The sequence below is a fragment of the Macrosteles quadrilineatus genome, unplaced genomic scaffold, assembly GCF_028750875.1.
Source record: "Macrosteles quadrilineatus isolate MER2022 unplaced genomic scaffold, UCM_ALF_1.0 Scaffold_3__2_contigs__length_128488019, whole genome shotgun sequence".
Classification (NCBI taxonomy): Eukaryota; Metazoa; Arthropoda; class Insecta; order Hemiptera; family Cicadellidae; genus Macrosteles; species Macrosteles quadrilineatus.
Genome location: NW_026542596.1, coordinates 118,142,369 through 118,162,537, shown reverse-complemented (window position 1 = coordinate 118,162,537; position 20,169 = coordinate 118,142,369). Strand labels below are relative to the sequence as shown.

The window sequence follows — 20,169 nt, the reverse complement described above, 5'->3', positions numbered from 1 at the left end:
TGACGGCGGGAGCATACAATAACGTTTCTGTGACTGCGGGAGACGACGATGACGTTTCCGTGACCGCGGGAGACGACGATGACGTTTCCGTGACCGTGGGAGACGACGATGACGTTTTCGTGACCGCGGGAGCAGACGATGACATTTCCGCGACCGCAGGAGACGATGGCGTTTGCGTGACTGCAGGAGACGACGATGACGTTTTTGTGACCGCGGGTGACGACGACAACGTTTTCGTGGCCGCGGGTGACGACGATGGCGTTTCCGTGACAGCGGGAGACGACTATGACGTTTCCGTGACCGCGGGAGTAGACAATGACGTTTCCGTAACCGCGGGAGCATACAATAACGTTTCCATAACTACGGGAGACGACGATGACGTTTCCGTGACCGCGGGAGCAGACGATGACGTTACCGTAACCGCGGGAGACGATGAGGACGTTTCCGTAACCGCAGGAGACGACAATGACGTTTCCGTGACCGCGGGAGCAGACGATGACGTTTCCGTAACCGTGGGAGACGACGATTACGTTTTCGTGACCGCGGGAGCAGACGATGATGTTTTCGTGACCGCGGGAGCAGACGATGACATTTCCGCGACCGCAGGAGACGATGACGTTTCCGTGACCGCGGAAGAGGATTATAATGTTTCCGATACCTCTGAAAAAAATCAGAATTTTGTCACGACCACGAAAGATAGTGGTGATGTTTCTGTTACTGAGTGAGATATTCAGGATTTTTCAGTTATCGCAGAAAACGATGATGGTGTCTCTATCACAGTGTTAGATGATCACAATATAACCTCGAGTTTTGCTTGACCAAAAATTTCAAAATGGCACACTTCTAGAAAGTTTTTTTATGTTTTGTAATATCATTTACATTTACTTTTAACGTGGTATTTATTTAATGTGTTTAGAAGGTTTTAAAATTTTAATTGGCTATGTGAAATTTTTTTTAATTTCTGCATTAATTATTTCTGTAGGTCACTTGAGAAACAACCTATAACTCCAAAATTACATACTATATGAAAATACACAAAGACAGGGGTTGGTGTAGTAATAATTACAGAAAATTTGGTAAAATTGAAATTATCAGTATTAAGAATCTATTTTTCAGGTGTCTGTGCAGAGATTCAAAGATTTTTGTATCAACATATCACTATTTTTAAGAAGTTGTTGATAAATTGCAGGTTTAAGGATCAGTTTTAATTTTCGGATTATTTAATCAGTGATATATAAAAATTGAATACTTGTGTCAGGCAATTAATATTACAGTAATCATAAATTTTATTTCTTAAACTGAGAATGCTCTTTCCGATAACTAAAATAGCGAGCTGTGTTAGCGCTAAAACAGTATTGCGAGAGTTGGCGCAAAACAAGCTGGAAATTTTAGTATGAAAAGTACGAACTGAACTACCTGGATTTTTTTTTTACTCATGAATTTTTTCTGTTTGGCCTGGTGGGCACCCTGTTATACTTGTTTTTTGCCAATACTGTTTTATAACAACTAATTTAATCTCTTAAATATTTTAAAATAAAATTATCTTAATGTGTTAACTGATACTATTTTAGTCACTACAAAACATGCAAAGAGTAAGTTGGAATTTAAAGGATACTTTACTTATTACCAAGGCTCACATGAATAGTTGGTCATTCTTAGATTCTAGTTTTGTAAGCCGTTTCAACAACTATATAAATGTTTGGTTTGCATTTATTTTTGGCTTTTTGGTTCAGTTTGAAACGAGGTGATCGCTTTAATTAAATTAAATGTCTTCAGTAGGTAGTTGTTTGGTAAAGATTTTTTTTCTTATGATTAAAATACAGACTTAACTCTACAATATACTCTATAACAATATAAACTTTTTCTTAATATACATTAAGGGTTTTCTCTGTTACATCCCTTTTCAGCTGTCCTATTCAACCAATTTTTACAATCGAGGTGTTATTGTAAAATTTATGAGCTGCCGGAGCGACGAATGGTAACTAAAAAGATCATTTACTTAAGGGTTTACCCGCCATTAGCGTTTGATTTTAATTTTTAATTTAGAGTTTGCCTTCAAAGATTGAGGGATAGTGATGCTGATTAACTTCCTATATAACGGTTCGAATGTGAATTTACATTTGAACAGCTGATTTTTCTGTTGAATACTAAACCACAGGCAGATTGTAAATAAGAGACAAAACAGTTGATGAAAAAATATTTTAAATATGCTACCTATATATAACTGTAACCTGATTGAGGTACCTAGGTAAATCACTCTTCATGTTGTAAATCTAAAAGCAACAAATTTAATTTATTGAAAATTAGTAGTTCTTTTCACCTTATAACAGTCTCAAAAGAAATATACTTTCTTACTGATAAGGCGTTACAAATCTCAGTCGATTTGTTGCCTTTGTAGATAGGCCCACTCTTCTCCATCCGGATTGCTCCTCCGCACTATAATATCACATCCTTCTTGACTTGGTCATACCATCTTAATTTAGGCCTACCCAACGCACATCTTCCTGTAGGTACGGCCTCATAAACCACCTTCAGTCTCGTGCTTTCCTGAAAAAATACAATCTTTGTAAATGAAAAGGGTATTGCATTATCGTTTTGCCTTGATTTTGATTTGAACCCTATAAAAATGTATAAATGTATTGCGTCGGCGTAGTAATGTGTAAAACAAGACAGAATAGTTGTGAGAGTTTATAAAGGTAAACAAGGTAAAAAATTACTATGTCCTGAATTAGTTAGCTAAAATAATAGGGAACTTTGATACAAAAAATATTGTTCATCCTGCAGGCCATAAGTGCCTTATTGAACCTTGCTAATTTTCCGTCAGTTTCGACTTTTTTGTAAACTTGAGCTCGTGTAAAAAATAATAACTTGAGGCAGTATTCATCAAATGTATTATACTTTTCATACAAATTAAATAAAAAACATCATTGAAAGCATCAACTATCTGCCAGTTTTTATCTATCACATTATTCATATCTGTAAAGTTTCTTAAAAATTCTAGGCCAAACTTCTAAAGTTTTAATGTTGCAGGTTTATGATTTGCTGTGATTTCTGTGAAGATTGGTTTCATGGCAAGTGTGTCGGTATTACTAAAGCAATGGGTAAGTTTTCAAACAATTAATTCAAACTAATAAAAACTTATGTCATTTAGGACAAAGTGAAGAACAGTCTTTTTTTGTGCACAACTTATGCATATTTCTCAAAAGGTGAATTTAACTTAAAAATTATCAGTACAATTGAAAATGTTGACACCAAATTTTCAAAGGATTGTCAATCAGTTCATTAAGACTGCAATCACACTTGGGTGTCTATATAAGGTTATATTAGTGTCTATATGGTTTTTGAAAATTAAAAAAATTACGTTTTGCTTCACCGTTTTAGTAATTTTTTATAATGTGCAGAAAATATCACATAAGTATTTTTTAACTAGGGCTAACTATATTTGGCTCTTCTATTAAGTTAATTGTTTTTGTAAAGTTTATTGACGGTTATTTATCAATCATTTATGCAGAATTTACAAAGACTCAACAAATTTAGAAATTAGCCTAAGTCATACACTTTCACCACATTAAACTTTCTCTGTTGGATACAAGGTGAACAAATGGAAGAGAATGAAACTGAGTGGATGTGTCCTAACTGTAAGAAGAAAAAGAAGCTAGAGGAAGCGGCAGCGAAAAAACAAGTAGAGGTGACCAAAACTACACCTACTGTTGGGAACATGAACAAGAAAACGTCACCGACCGTCGCTCCAGTGACTCCAGCGGTGGTAGAAACTCCTCCTGCTCCTGCTCCTGCAAAGAAACCAGAAGCCAATAAGGTATTCAAATACTGTAACACATTTTTGTCTAACAGGGACTAACTTTTAACTATAATAGATCAATAAAAAAACATTTTTTAAGGCAGAAATTCCAAAAATTTTCCTTACGCACAATGCTTTTTTCATGATGATATCACCTTAGACAAAATTTACATGGATACCTAATTTTTTTGTAAAAGTAATTAAATTTATTTTGTTGTTGTCAATAACAACACGAGGGCTTCTTTTATTAATTAAATTAAATATATTTTTTTATGTAATGTTTATTGACTAGCTGTGAGCCCTTTCTACGAATGGGCATCTTGAAGCCAGTTAAAACCTTATTTAATTCAGAACACTGAACAGCAGTGATCCCCATACATTTAAAAATAACATAGTACTAAGTCACAAAGGTGACCCAAAATGGTTTTTTAAAAGTTGTTTTCTCTACATAAAACGCTCCGAAAATCAGTTTAAAGTTGATGTAGTGTACAATACCCTGGTTAATGTTTGATAACCGTTAGTGAGATATGACCTCAATCTTTGTAAATGAATTATTTGAATTACTGTTCCCAGATATTGTAATTTTTTCCAAATTTGTTCATGAAATATTATCAAAAAAATTTTGAAATATCCTTGAAAGCACTAACATTTTCTTTTTTGTCTATAAATTCTTAAATTGATTCTGCAAAATTGATCAGCACTGTGATGACTGTTTATTTTGCTAAAACCACTGGTATCCAAAAGGCTATTTTGTCCAAAAAATTACTTAATTCTACTATGCATGGCATTTTCAAAACTTTTGAGATTGAAAGGAGAATACAAATCAAATCAGATCAAATCAAATCAATCTTTATTCCAGAGACACCAATGTACAGAAAAAGAAAACATACAGAAGTGTAGGCTGCGTCAATATAGTCCTAGTCAACAATAAACAATTAATAAAGCATTGGTCCTAAAAACAGTGTTTCAATAACAAATTCTTAACAATTTTAAATTTATCTAATGGTAACACTTGAATATAATTTGGTAAATGGTTGAATAATTATTGAGGAATATTTAAAACTATTTTGAGTTATGCTATATGTACGGATATAATTTCTAAGTTCATCTCAGTTTATGGTCTTATAACTATGGATATCACTGTGGGACTGCATTATTTTTACAAGTGTTTACATTCTTTTTACAATACACAAGACAGAGATATATATACAAAATAAGAGGCATGACAGAAAAACGACTATTATGGGTTTACAATGAGTTTTTGGTGGAGCACCAGCAATTAATCTAAGCAAAACATGTTATGTCGTAGGTGATAGTTCAACAGCAGAGGTTGGTGGTGTTAGGACAAGAGACTCCCAAGGCGAACACCAAAGGAACGGAGATACGTATCACCAAGGTGTCCAGCCGCAAGTCTATGGATGATAGGAAACCAGCAGAAGAGACTGTGTCAGAAACAGCGGCTACGGAACATCATCCACCTGAGACGTGAGTACTTAAAATCTTGAGATTCTGATAGAGGCAAAATAGTGTTAAAGGCTATGTAATGGAGGGTAGGCCTGGTGAGCTGGGTTGATGACCTGTGGTCAGGCCTAAGTTTTGAGTGCCGCGGGGAGGGTAAGGCAATTTTAGGTTTGTCAGACAAAACATATGGTATATCTGCTAGGAAAGTATAGGAAAGCCGGCCATTTGGGACATAACTTAAGTGTTTGGTAAAAACACCATAAAATATTTATTTATTGACATTTTTATTGATTTTGTTTAGTAGGTACTGACATTTTGCATGGTAAAATGCCAATTTCAATAGGGGTTTTATGAGGTAAATTAATATATTCTTTTGCAAAACACATGTCTTATAGTATGGCACAAATTTCCCTGTCTTGAGCTGGTTTGAGGTGTAATTTTGTACTAGGCCCAATTTCATTTCTAGAAAAAGCTGGGTCTTCAATATTTCTACAAGAACCCTAGAATTAAGAGAAAGGTTATCATCTGATATGTGAAGTTTGAGGCCTAACTTTGGCCCAAAAGAGGCATTGTATTGCATACAAACCAGATTGGTCTATACTGACACATTAACTGAAAGTCTTGTTCTACAACACATTCTAAATGGCACTGTCATTCATTACTAACCAATGGCTGACCAACTAACAGTTGAAAAATGACCAACCATTATTTTAATAATAAAAGAAATAAAAGAAAAGGGTGTCCACCGACCTGGAAAACCGGAATTCTGTGTGAATTTTGTATCTAACGGGGAATTTTTTGCCGCGATCGCGCATGATGACGATAACGTATCCATGACCGCGGGAGACGACGATGACGTTTCCGTGACCGCGGGAGACGACGATGACGTTCCCGTGACCGCGGGAGACGACGATGACGTTTCCGTGGCCGCGGGAGACGACGACGGCGTTTCCGTGACCACGAGAGACGATGACTACGTTTTCGTGACTGCGAGAGACGACGATAACATTTCCGTGACCGCGGGTGACGACGGTGACGTTTTCGTGACCGCGGGAGACGACGATGACATTTCCGTGACCGCGGGAGACGACGATGATGTTCTCGTGACCGCGTGTGACAACGATGACGATTCCGTAACTTCGGGAGATGACGATGACGTTTCCGTGATCGCGCATGCAGACGATGACGTTTCCGTGACCGCGGGATACGACGATGACGTTCCCGTGACCGCTGGAGACGACGATGACGTTTCCGTGATCGCAGGTGAAGACAATGACGTTTCCATGACCGCGGGTGACGACGACGATGTTTCCATGACAGTGGGTGACGACGATGATGTTCTCGTGACCGCGTGTGACAACGATGACGTTTTCCATGACTTCGGGAGACGACAATGACGTTTCCGTGATCGCACATGCAGACGATGACGTTTACGTGACCGCGGGAGATGACGATGACATTTTCGTGACTGCGGGAAACGATGATGATGTCCAAAAATATTGCTTGACGATGATGACCGCAGGAAATTATTTGAATTAAGCTACGATCGAGGAAGATTATGATAACTTTACTGTGATGGCTGGAGACGATTTTAATGTTTCCGTTACCGCTGAACAATATCAGGATTTTTTCAGGACCACGGAAGACAGTGGCGATGTTTCTGTTACTGAGTGAGATATTCAGGATTTTTCAGTTATCGCAGAAAACGATGATGGTGTCTCTACGACTGTGTTAGATGATTACAATATAACCTCGGGTTTGGCTCGACCAAAAATTTCAAAATGGCACACATCTAGAAAGTTTTTTTATATTTTTTTGTAATATCTTCATTTACCGGTACCTTTAACGTGGTATTTATTTAATGTGTTAAGAAGGGTTTAAAACATAAATTGGCTACGTGCAATTTTTGTAATTTCTGCATTATTATTTCCGTAGGCCACTTGGGAAACAACCCATTACTCCAAAATTATACTATAGGCCTATGAAAGTACATAAGGCCATGGGTTGGTGTAGTAATCCTTCAGAAAATTTGGTAAAATTGAAATGATCAGTATTAAGAATCTATTTTTCACGTGTCTCTACAACAGAGATTCAACAAATTTTGGTATCGACATAACACTATTTTTAAGAAGTTATTGATACATTGCAGGTTTAAGGATTAGTTTTTAATTTTCGGATTATTTAGTCAGTAATATATAAAAATTGAATACTTGTGTCAGGCAATATTACAGCAATCATAATTTGTTTTCCTTAACTGAGAATGCTCTTTCCGATAACTAAAATAGCGAGCTGTGTTAGCGCTAAAACAGCATTGCGGGAGTTGGCGCAAAACACGTTGGAAATTTTAGTATGAAAAGTACGACCTGAACTACCTGGATTTTTTTTTTACTCATGAATTACTCATGAATTTTTTCTGGTTGGCCTGGTGGACACCCTGAAAAAAAAAAAACGGTAGGCTACAAACATTTAAATACAGTCTCCTGTAAACAGTCAAAATAAAATCACACAATTAGGCCTACCAAGTTCATAACACATTATTCAACTATCAACAAAATAAACCTAAAAAACTGTCAGGAAAATAAAAAGTGTTGTTTATTTTAAAAGGTTCAAAATGTACTACAACCTGTACTGTAGTTAAAACTAAAACAACAAATCAAAATGCAAACAACCAACATTTGTTGGAACATTAACAGACAAAACCACAACACATGAACCATCTGTGTAAAGCCATCTTATATTGGGGGTCTGACTTAAGGGAGGTACAAATGAGGCAACGATGACATAGTTTAGTTCAAAATTCCTCCGTTAACAGCGTTGTAGTAGAGAGCACAGAGCGTACTTTTACTTCACTATTAGGCCTAGTTAATTAAAAAATTAAGAAAAATTAAAAAATTAATCTTAAAATTGTTCTATTATTAAATTAAACTTAAACGTGAATGAAAAAATCGAATGAAGGTTTACTAATCTAAAAAATAGTTTTGTTCATAAAATAAAGTTATTAATTCCTAAAATTCAATTTTATAATTTTTTTATTATAAAATTAAATTGTCATAACCTAACCAAACCAACCAAACTTGCTGATATGAAAAAAAAATTTTTGACAAAAAGTTAGTGCTGCCAGCGGGATTCGAACCCGGCTCCTTCGGATTATCAGCCCAACACGCTATCCACTACACCACTGAGGCCGATGACTAAATTCTGTATCGTTGCGGTAATGGTGTTCCCTCAAAAGGAGATCTGACAGCTGACGTCATCGAAGGCTCTTCTGTACCTCCCTTGAGTAAATACCTTATATTGGTTGATGCGTGAATGTTTTTGATTTTCTGACCACATTCGTCTAGCAAATAGTTATTGCCAACCTCCTTCTGACACCTTTGGATTGATTAAAAGCCGGTTTAGTCGAAATATGATATTATAAAAGTGATTTTCCAATCATCTCATTTCGTTGGCGATCTTGAGTGTCTATAAGGGCGATGCGAAGGCACTCAAAGCGTTAAACACTAATGCCTTGCCTCAGGAGCTGTTTGGTTCAATAAATATAATACCTTTCAAGGTAGGGAAAGGGGTCAGTCAGTCTATTTTGGCAAAAGCAATACTTTTCCACATACTGTAAATTGTTTAAAGTATTCTTAAACTCGTAAAGCCGGGTTAGGGGAGAAATGAGACTTAGGAATTGGCTAACTCAGGAACTCGCTAACTCGGTCGTGTGGCGGAACTGGCTAACTCTGGAACTGGCTAACCGTCTCAGTCAGGAATTGGCTAACTCCGGAACCCGCTAACTCGATTTTGTCTCGCGGCGGAATTCGCTAACTCTGGAAGTCGCTAACCCGGCCGCGCCCACTGCTCGGAGCGTTGCCAACCTTGTACGACAAAATAATCGTACACTGCCGTATTTCAAAATGTCAGTGTCTATAAAGATACAGTAAATGTTATTTTTTTGTTATCAATTCCACTTTTAACAGATAACTAGCCCAAAGTAATTAAAAGACAATTAAAAAATCATGAAAAAGTGTTTTTTATGAAACTGTACAATGGCCAATTAAATGTTTATGATTTCGATCATAAATATAAATGCCATCAGTATAAAAGAAAATAATAGAATAGGAAAAATATTCAAAATTTAGTTTAATTGGTAATAAATAATTAAACCTCTACGAAAATAAGCTAAAATACACGCAAGTTCTTAAACACGGAAAACAGATTTAATTGTAATGTCGTAATAAACCAAAACCATTAATTAATACAGTCATCAACCATCGTAACTTTCATAATTAATTCATAGATTTTAAATTAAATGTTCGTCATTGAACCGTCCAACTTACGTGTACAAATATGATGACATAGACTAAGTTTTTATCTAGGCCTAATAGTTTGAACCAAAGCATTGTAGGCCTACTAGTAAATAGTTGCCTAATTCTAAAATGTGTTGAATTTTTTAGCAATAATGTTACATGTTTTTAAACAGTTTTTTGATTGTACACCTAAGCACCACTAGTAAAAAATAGGAGAAGATATAATATTCATATAATAAAACGTGACAGGGTTATTTTAATTCACGATTTTTAATAAACTAATTGACGGATTTTCCTGATTTGAGTGTTGGGTTTCCTTTATATTGCTTTCACAAACGATATACTCGTAAACTATACCAAGCCATTGCTCGGTTCACCGTTCCCCAGTACTGAGCTACACAATAGACAGTAGCTTTGTTTTTGGATAAGATAGAATCAGCCTGGAAAAAAACTCCAGACTTTTAAAAAGTAAGCCTACTGAAAGACGTAAAATTAATATTAATTCAACAAAATTAAGATGATGACCCGGGTTCTACACTAATAGCCTACGATAAAAGAAATTTACAAGTTGTATTTATGCATAGACTAACTTTTAATGCAATCCATGAATACATTAGGCCTACCACTTTATAATGTATTGATAAATATTTATTTAAATTCAATAGCTCTATTTAAAAATACATAACCACTACAATGTAATTCTGTAATGACGTTTAACGTGTAAATTTTATTATGATTTATGATTTAAGGTTACTACAAGCCCAGTATATAAAATACGAACTCAAAAATTTTATTTGCAGAAGTTCACAAAATGGTATTTATTCGAATAAAAGAAACAAATGGCGGACTACGAAAATAGATATTTCATAACATGTAATAGATCCAAATTAAATGTGCATTTTTATCTTTTTCATACCAATAAACTACTATTATGTAAGAAACCCACATATAAAACATACTCCCTTATATTAGTACATTTCTCATCCTTATGGATGATCTGAAGACAGTTGTATTGTTAGTTCTGTCCGGTGTGCTGTCTTTAGAGGTCGTGTTTGGTTTACAATTGTTTCTTGTTTTCAGTAATTTAAAACCTCGTTTAACCAAATAAAACGTTCTAATCACAACTAATAACACGTCCCCTAGTTATATAACCAAACAGTAAGGAACAAATCATGAAGTTAACTATAAAATAATAGAAACACAATTTTGTCGACACTAGCGATCAGTGTCACCGGACATGAACTAGACACGAAAAACGAGCTTCAAAGTTTACAATGGGATGTAAAGTTTACTTGTGTTGGTTAGTCTATGGTAAGACTATAATGCATTTTCCACCCTAATAATCATAAGAACTTCTCTGTGGTTAAACATACTTCAAAATATATTTATTTTATCGACTACGTTGCTCTTACTCCTAATTAAGCGTAGGATACGACATTATGGTGCCGATACGATATAGGTACTACACTTTCGGCAACACTGGCCAAAAATATTCGTGCTTGGCTCCCATTGGACGGCCCGCGAGGCTTCTGATTGGGAGTTAGCGAGTTCCGCCGAGGGACCGAGTTAGCGACTTCCGTACGAGGACGGAATTCGCTAACCCGGCTCTAGAGCGGGTTAGCGGGTTCCGGAGTTAGCCAATTCCGAAACCGAACAAGTTAGCGAGTTCCTCTCATCGACCAAATTTGAAGATAGGGCATTTAACATGGGGTTAGCGAGTTCCAGAGTTAGCCAATTCCGCGGACCCGGAGAAATTAGAAATGTTTAGACCTAACAAGATTTGGACATATAGTGTACTGTGGTCACTAATACAGGTGCCTGGTTCATCCACAGGGGCCCTGCTGGGGAGTGTATAGTGTGCAAGAAGGAGTCGTTTCCTGGAGGTGTGTACTGCAGTGACGAGTGTATTGCCAAACATGCTTCAGAATCCCTCTCAGTGTTGGACAAGAGCTCTGTCATTGTGTTTGAGAAAAAGACTGGCCGCATCTTTGCAGGTAAATAGGGGAAATAGTTAACATACAGTATATAATGGAACACCTCATATCCAGCCACCTTGGGACCTAGCTCCAGGCTGGAAACCAACCTATTATAAAAACGTTAATTTAACCAAATACTGTCAATATGTTTAATATTAATTTTTTTTTTCTGTTGATTTATAATAGAACACCTCATATCCAGCCACCTTGTGACCTAGCTCCAGGCTGGAAACCAACCTATTATAAAAACGTTAATTTAACCAAATTCTGTCAATATGTTTAATATATATTTTTTTTTTTTTTTTGCTGTTGATATTAATGGAACACCTCATATCCAGCCACCTTGGGACCTAGCTCCAGGCTGGAAACCAACCTATAATAAAAACGTTAATTTAACCAAATTCTGTCAATAAGTTTAATATTAATTTTTTTTTTGCTGTTGATATATAATAGAACACCTCATATCCAGCCACCTTGTGACCTAGCTCCAGGCTGGAAACCAACCTATTATAAAAACGTTAATTTAACCAAATTCTGTCAATATGTTTAATATATATATATTTTTTTTTTTTTTGCTGTTGATATTAATGGAACACCTCATATCCAGCCACCTTGTGACCTAGCTCCAGGCTGGAAACCAACCTATTATAAAAACGTTAATTTAACCAAATTCTGTCAATATGTTTAATATATTTTTTTTTTTTTTTTTTTGCTATTGATATATAATGGAACACCTCATATCCAGCCACCTTTTGACCTAGCTCCAGGCTGGAAACCAACCTATTATAAAAACGTTAATTTAACCAAATTCTGTCCATATATTTAATATTATTTTTTTTACTGTTGATTTTTTTCCGTTTGATTGCTTTAATTTTCTTTACTGAAGTAACATTGTAAAAAATCCAGAATCAATTTGAAATAGTTTTACAAATTACATTACTTAGTTGAAAACGCACCATTATTTTGATGTTCCACCATTTTCTTCTGATTGTTCAGGATTTAGTGGGACACAGGGATGGTTTTTTATACATTTCTTTACTTCACTCAATATTTTCCTAACAAAAAATCTATTTTATTTATATTTATTTCTCTTACAGTTTTCAGAGTTATGTTCTACCCTTTACACAGCTGTTACAGAGAATGTGTTTTGTTGCAGGACCCAATGGTCCGACACCCAGCACACTGACCAGCTGGCTGATGGCTCATCCGTCTTACGAGGTGATGAGACCTGGAGTGTTACCCTCCGCTAAGTACTACAACCAGCCCCGTTCCACTCCCCCCGTCAAACAGCCTCGTCCAGCTCTCAAACAGACGGTGCTGCTGGGGCAGAACAGGCCGCAGGGTATACAGCTCATAGCAGCTTTGCCACAAGTAAGTAACACTAGTTCAGTCAGACATAACTCTCTAAGCCTTTAACAAAAGATTAAACACTTTTTTTGGGAATGGACCAAACCCTGGTTTTGTTACTAATAGGGATGGACGGGATTGAATTTTTAGTTCGGGACGGGACGGAACGGGATTTTTATTTCCTTCCCGATTTTCGGGACGGGACGGGACGGGATTTTTTTCTGTGCATAAAAAGAATGTCTTTGAGTATTGCAGTTACCAAAAAAGACATACAACATCAATTTTTACCGTTTGTGGCACTGATTTATAAAAAAACCAAAAAATGGGTAACAATTTACAGGTATCAATAGAAACTTGTGACTCGTGGTCGAAATGACTGGCGGTCACGGTGCGATCGTCAAAATGATCGCGGTCACAGGGTGATCGTCGGAATGACTCGTGGTAACGGGGTGATAATCGGTATGACTCGCGGTCACGCCATGATCGTCGGTATGACTCACGGTCACGGCGCGATCGTCGGTATGACTCCGCGGTCACGGCGTGATTGTCGGTATGACTCCGCGGTCACGGCGTCATCGTCCGTATGACTCCGCGGTCACGGCGTCATCGTCGGTATGACTCACGGTCACGGCGCGATCGTCGGTATGACTCCGCGGTCACGGCGTGATTGTCGGTATGACTCTGTGGTCACGGCGTCATCGTCGGTATGACTCCACGGTCACGGGGTCGCAATCACAGCACGATCGTCGGCATGACTCCGCGGTCACGGCGCGATCGTCGGCATGACTCCGCGGTCACGGCGCGATCGTCGGCATGACTCCGCGGTCACGGCGCGATCGTCGGTATAACTCCGTTGTCACGGGGTGATCGTCGGTATGACTCGCGGTCACAGCACGATTGTCGGCATGACTCCGCGGTCACGGCGCGATCGTCGGTATGACTCCGCGGTCACGGGGTGATCGTCGGTATGACTCGCGATCACGGCATGATCGTCGGTATGACTCGCGATCACGGCACGATCGTCGGTATGTCTCCGCGGTCACGTTGCGATCGTCGGTATGACTCCGCGGTCACGGGGTGATCGTCGGTATGACTCGCGATCACGGCACGATCGTCGGTATGACTCGCGATCACGGCACGATCGTCGGTATGACTCCGCGGTCACGGCGCGATCGTCGGTATAACTCCGTGGTCACGGGGTGATCGTCGGTATGACTCGCGGTCACAGCACGATTGTCGGCATGACTCCGCGGTCACGGCGCGATCGTCGGTATGACTCCGCGGTCACGGGGTGATCGTCGGTATGACTCGCCATCACGGCATGATCGTCGTTATGACTCCGCGGCCACGGCGCAATTGTCGAAATGACTTCGTCTCCTGCGTTCGCGGACCTATCGCTCGCAATAGCGGCGTCATTGGCACTCGCGAACGGCAAAATCGCCGACGATCGGACCAAATCCCGTCCCAAAAAATTCCCGAATCAAAGGTAATCCCGTCCCGATAATAGGGAATATTTTTTTCCCGAAAAATTCCCGAAATTTCGGGACCCGTCCATCCCTAGTTACTAACTTTGACCTTTCATTAGATAGCCTCATTAATTGATAGCCCAACATGGCAAATGGTATCTGGGTCTGGAAATGATCTTGCTTGGAATCAAAACAACGACTTTAAGATTTGAAGGCGAGCGCATGTTGTATTTATTGGAAAGCTCTTGTTCTAAAAACTACTCTTTAACAGAGGCAATTAGTGTTTATTTTATTAATGTGAATACAAATTAACCAAGAAATAAATCGTTTTCAGCTACCCCCTGTTGAAGGACCAATGAAAAAGAATCTGCACAAATCAGAACCACCGTCCCCGACTGTGACGCCTAAAGCGAAACAGCAGCCTTCAAAGGGACAGCAGCCTGTGGCAAAGGGACAGCAGCAAATCACAACGTTGTTGAAAGTGCAACAATCGAAACAAGATGCAACAGAAACAGCGAACAAAACGACGCCAGCAAAGTCGCAAGTGACACCGACAGTGAAGAAGCAACCTGCGAAGGAACAACCTAAGAAGGTAACACCGCAGCCACCAGTGAAGAAGACGACTCCCACCGTTGTCAAAAAGACACTCAAAGAAGACGAGAGGAGGGATGACGTACGGGGCAGAGAACAAGAAGAGATGAATGTCAGAGCCAGTGTGAGGAAGACTCTTCAGGACATATTGACCTCTAGACTGCAAGAGGTTGATGACCTCAAGCTCAGCGAAGACCATGTCCGTACACTTTAATTTTATAATTTTAGTAGATTTATATCTAGTTTGTGAGTGCCATATATTATCAGGAGGGAAAAAGAAGTTTATATTTGAAGTAGTGTGCTAAGCATAAAAAATACACTTACTCTATGCAATAAATATTTATATCGCACTATAGAAATATCCATGTAATATTAAAAATTGAAAAAAAATTACAGTTCTTTCTGTCCGTTTTGCTGTTTTGCATATTAAAATAAAAAATATTAGGTTCAAGATTGGAAATCAAGTACTAACTTCTTTTCCAAACTAATATTTTGAAAAGGGGTTCTTAGTTGAACTATTTTTAGCATGTTTAGTCTATTTATTATTATCAGTTTTACATATTTATTGTAAGACTTTTAAACATAGGTGTATTTTTGCAGATTAGGAAAATCACCACACAGATTGAAGAAGAATTACATGCTCTCTTTAAAGACACAAACGCCAAATACAAGTCAAAATATCGCAGCTTGATGTTCAATATGAAAGATAAAGCAAATATGACCCTGTTCCGGAAGATTGCTGACAAGTCAATCAGTCCCGAGCAGCTGGTGAGACTGAGTCCAGAGGAACTAGCCTCTCAAGAGTTGGCTCAGTGGCGAGAGAGAGAAGCAAGACATCAGTTGGAGATGATCAAGAAAACGGAGCTGGATCTGATGCAGCAAGCCAAGACAGTGGTGATGAAAACACACAAGGGAGATATTGTGGTGGAGAACGATGACGGTCTCGGAGCAAAGATACTGGAGACAAGTGTCGAAATAGAACCAGTGACAGTCACGACTCCCTCGACCCCGACAGTGGAGCCTGTCGTCAAACCCAAGGAGGACTTGGCAAAGGACAAAGAAGGAAAACACAAGAAGGACAAGGAGAGGAAAGAAGAAAAACATAAAGAGCGAAGGCATAGTAGTCATGGTAAAGAAAAAAGCCACAAAGACCACCACAAGAGCAGAAGCAGGCACAGGAGTAGACATAGGAGTGAGAGTGAACAAAAGAGTAGAAGCAAGAGTCCTGAGGAAAAAAAGAGTAAAGAAAAGGTTGGAACTAAGCAGGAAGAGATCAAGAGTAGCGATAGAAAAAGTAGAAGTAGACACCAGCACCATGAAAGGGAAAGGAGCAAGAGTAGGCCCAGGGAAAGGAGTAAGAGCCGTTCACAAGAGAGGAGCAAGAGTAAGCCGAGGGAACAAAGTAAGAGTAGTCCACGGGAGAGAAGTAAAAGTAGACCAAGAGATAGAAGTAAGAGTGGGTTGAGAGAGAGAAGTAAGAGTAGGCATAGGGAACGAAGCAAGAGTAGGCCTAGGGAACGAAGTAAGAGCAGGCATAGAGAACGAAGTAAGAGTCGACTACGAAAAATGAGTCAAGATCCTGATGAAAATAAAAAGTCAACAGTCGAAGTAAAGAAAGATGAGTTTGTAAGTGAGGAAAAAGTTATTGAAGAGGTAAAGACGTCAGTTCAGTCTTCTATCATAGATGCTGAAATCAAAGACATAATTCACGATGTGGTTGTTGAGGAAGAAACCGGTCCCGTTGAAGAAGATCTTTCTGATCGAGAACCTAGTTCTACCGTAAATATAAGCACACCACCATTTAACACTTTTGATGAAGTAGGACCTGAAAAACCTCCAATATGGCAAGGAACACTAATAATGCCAGATGTTGCCAAATTTTCTTGTTCGATTCTCGAAGTATCTGGTATTTGTGAGGATTTGCCATACGATCTGCCAGATAACATCGATTGTGTTGGTAGAATCAGTCCTGAAACAGCTTGGGATTATATAGCGAAGATGAAAAAATCTGGAACAAAGCAGATTTTAGTTGTTAGATTCGCTGCTGACAATGAAGAAGACAAAATGTCATATTTGAGTTTTTATTCGTACTTGAGTAGCCGGAATCGCTTGGGAGTGGTTGGCAACAATTCAAAGATGATTAAAGATTTTTACATCCTACCTTTGCCAAGTCATAGTCCAGTGCCACAGGTGTTGTTGCCTCTGGACGGACCGGGATTTGAAGATTACAGACCTCATCTATTGCTGGGTATCATCGTAAGGTCTAGAAGGAAAAGGCTGATGACGGACAAAGATATTCCATTCGTCCCGAAGGTTGCAAAGAAGTCAGAGAGAAGCTACACTCCACCGCTTCCTGAGGATGGAGGACACACTCCACCTACCACACACCAACATCCTGAGACTGAATCTTTCACTCCTCCACACTCACCTAAGCCATTGAGGATCATCAAACTCAAACCAAACAAAAGCAAAACCGTGGAGAGTCCAACAGGTGAGGAAAACATCAAATGTCACCTTTTCTTATTCATACTTATTTTTGGGCTTAGACACAAATATGATACTCTCATCATAACCACGAGAGCTTAAGTTATTCCAGACTATCAGGATCTAAAGTTTCATTTAACCTTTGGCTATTGATAGGAGTAGACATTCCACCCCTGTGTAAAAAATCGTATTCAGTTTTTTAATCAAAATGGAAGTAGTTGAATTGAGTGACCAACAGTTTGTGCGGATCTAGATTACTGATTTCTGTCTAATATGCTGACTTCCGAAACAAGTCAAACTTATGAAACAACTTATTGTAAGTTATAATCGTTTATGTCACATTAACATATCTTAACATAGATCAATCAATCTATTTTTTGAGATTTCTTCAAGAAATGCAATAGTTTCATATACGGATTGTAATTTGAATATTTATCTTGCTAATCAATTAGTGAGTGGAGTGGTTGATACATTAGCCTGCCTTTTAAGATTCCTCCACCCTTGTTGACTTTTTGTTAGCAAGTAGCTGTTGGTCCTGTAAATGACGTGACATCTTTTTGGGTGCTATTGACAAAGTGGACAGGAGTGAATTAAAGCCATCGTCTTATTTTGCGTTGAGCCTTTCTTGTGCTTAGGATACACCTTCGCAAGTTTTGCGGGGATTGACCCGAGCTTAAGAATGAATTATTATTACAAATGGGTAAAAGCTGTTTTACACAGTGTTTTACTGCTTTAAGTGGGATTTTATCAACTCCACAGGATAGTTTTGATTTTAGTGAGTTAATTGTGTTCATTACCTCTTTTTGTGTATAGGGGCTAAGATTAGTGGCTGAATGTGTTTGTTAGCGTGGTTTTGAGAACAGATTTTCTTGTCAAAACTTTATTCAACAACTTTTCATTTTATCGTGTATAACTCCTTTCCTTCTGCAGTCTACAGTGAGGTTGACTGTTTACAGTGAGTGAGGACTTCATGCTGGAGGACGACACGCCGTACACTCCAGAGGATGAGGAGCCAGACGACGCTGACGCTCCATACAGTCCTGGCGAGGGAGAGGACAAGCCTCTGTCGCCCGGGTGTAGTGAGGAGCTGCAGCGCAAGGTAGACAAGCTCAACCGCATGATCAACGACATCGAGGAGCGCAAGCAGAAGATAGACAGTGGCATCATGTCACCACCACAGGTAATATTCTTACAACAGATGGGGAAAACAAAGTTTAAATCAAGCGTGCTGTGTTATAACGCTTTATCATATTTGAATGACCTTGCTTCCTTTTTGATTGAAATTAGTGATGGTCGGATCCGAATATCGGACTACTGGATCCGCCGGATCCGAGCTAATACCGGCACCCGATCGGATCCAAAAAATTCCGGATCTTGGGCTGGATCCGGTTTTGATGGATCCGATATTTTCAAATTTGTTCCCGATTTTTTTCCTAAAACACAAAGTTGTCTGTATCCATGTAAAAGACCGATTTTCCCCCGATTTTTTTAATAACACAAAGCTGTCTGTATCCATGTACAAGCCCGTTTTTTCCCCGAGTGTTTGTCTCTTGATGCAAATAACTTATATGGCAAGGCCAGGGCCGGGGATAGTAGCTAGTAAGGGCTAGACCACTCTTTTGATGTTTGGCAGAAGCCGCCGCGCCAGGTAGTGGGGGGGTCGGCGGCCGCGTGACGTCACGTGGTTGCCTCACCCAGCGCTTCTGCAATGAACCCCTTGTTTGTTTGCATTCATTGCGCTAAGTATGTAGTTAAGTTTTAATGTTAGTTGTGGTTAGAAGTGTTCTGAAGTCAAATAATATGTGACTGACTGATAGTTTGTTTATGATTTTCATCTGTTTCCTATGGAGTTGTTATTTGTAAAATCCCGGATAATGTGGTACTGGCACAGAGATGAATCGCGATGGAATACCCGATGTGATCAATTGCAAAGACTGTAAAAGTAAAACAGGAATAAATGAAAAAGTACATACTGAAGTAGTAATCTTAAAATCGCAACTGAAATTAGCTAGACAAAAAAATAAAGTTTTAGCTAGCATAAAACGTAAGAATATCTTGCAGCTCTAAAAAGCTAAAGAGCACGATTGAAATTGTAGGTGTTTAGAAAGTATGTGTTTTGAACAAAAACTGTAAAAAACAAGTAGCTATAACTAAGTGGGCTGAGAAAAATATGACTCCTATGTAAATACAAAACGAATAATTAATGATTAATAATTTTCAATAAGATAGTAAATTGTAATCTTATAGTTACCACTATAAGATTATAATTAACTATCTTATTAAAAATTAGTGTTTTAATACCTTAATGCGTATCTTAAAAAAGATCCTATATATTATAATATCACGATAAATTATCATCCTATTCATATAGAACATTTGTGTATGTTATTTTCATAATGCATTCATTCTGAAGTAAACATAAAATAAAATAAAATACTTCCTTTGATTTTGTTTATAACAAAACAGTTCAGTATGTTTTTCATATATTTATGTTATCCAGCTACAATTTATTGATTTTCAAAATACACTCTCAATCTTTTATTTAATTCGTATTTGCAGATAGAGCCGTCTTGAAATACGTGAGCTTGACTAATACAAAAGTTTACTTTATTGAATTTATTTGATTCTTTTTAGAGCGTTTGAAGTCGGTTGTATTTTTTTACAAGAATAAATTATTTTATGATTTTCAGTGACAGTATAATTTGTTATATATTAATTATTTGTTGTTTTTCGATAAGCAAATTTTGTTTGAA

At 38.2% G+C, this 20,169-nt stretch overlaps 1 protein-coding gene across 1 annotated transcript in view; it reads left to right on the top strand.

The window, feature by feature from the left end:
- LOC128989493 (death-inducer obliterator 1-like) overlaps nucleotides 1-20,169 on the top strand; it is a 70,558-nt gene that overhangs the window by 42,164 nt on the left and 8,225 nt on the right. Inside the window, exons 19-26 of the mRNA XM_054411388.1 lie at nucleotides 3,031-3,101; nucleotides 3,594-3,817; nucleotides 5,109-5,284; nucleotides 11,386-11,546; nucleotides 12,685-12,899; nucleotides 14,676-15,131; nucleotides 15,533-17,423; nucleotides 18,373-18,596. Coding sequence (XP_054267363.1) covers nucleotides 3,031-3,101; nucleotides 3,594-3,817; nucleotides 5,109-5,284; nucleotides 11,386-11,546; nucleotides 12,685-12,899; nucleotides 14,676-15,131; nucleotides 15,533-17,423; nucleotides 18,373-18,596 — 3,418 coding nt within the window. The remainder of the gene's footprint in view (nucleotides 1-3,030; nucleotides 3,102-3,593; nucleotides 3,818-5,108; nucleotides 5,285-11,385; nucleotides 11,547-12,684; nucleotides 12,900-14,675; nucleotides 15,132-15,532; nucleotides 17,424-18,372; nucleotides 18,597-20,169) is intronic.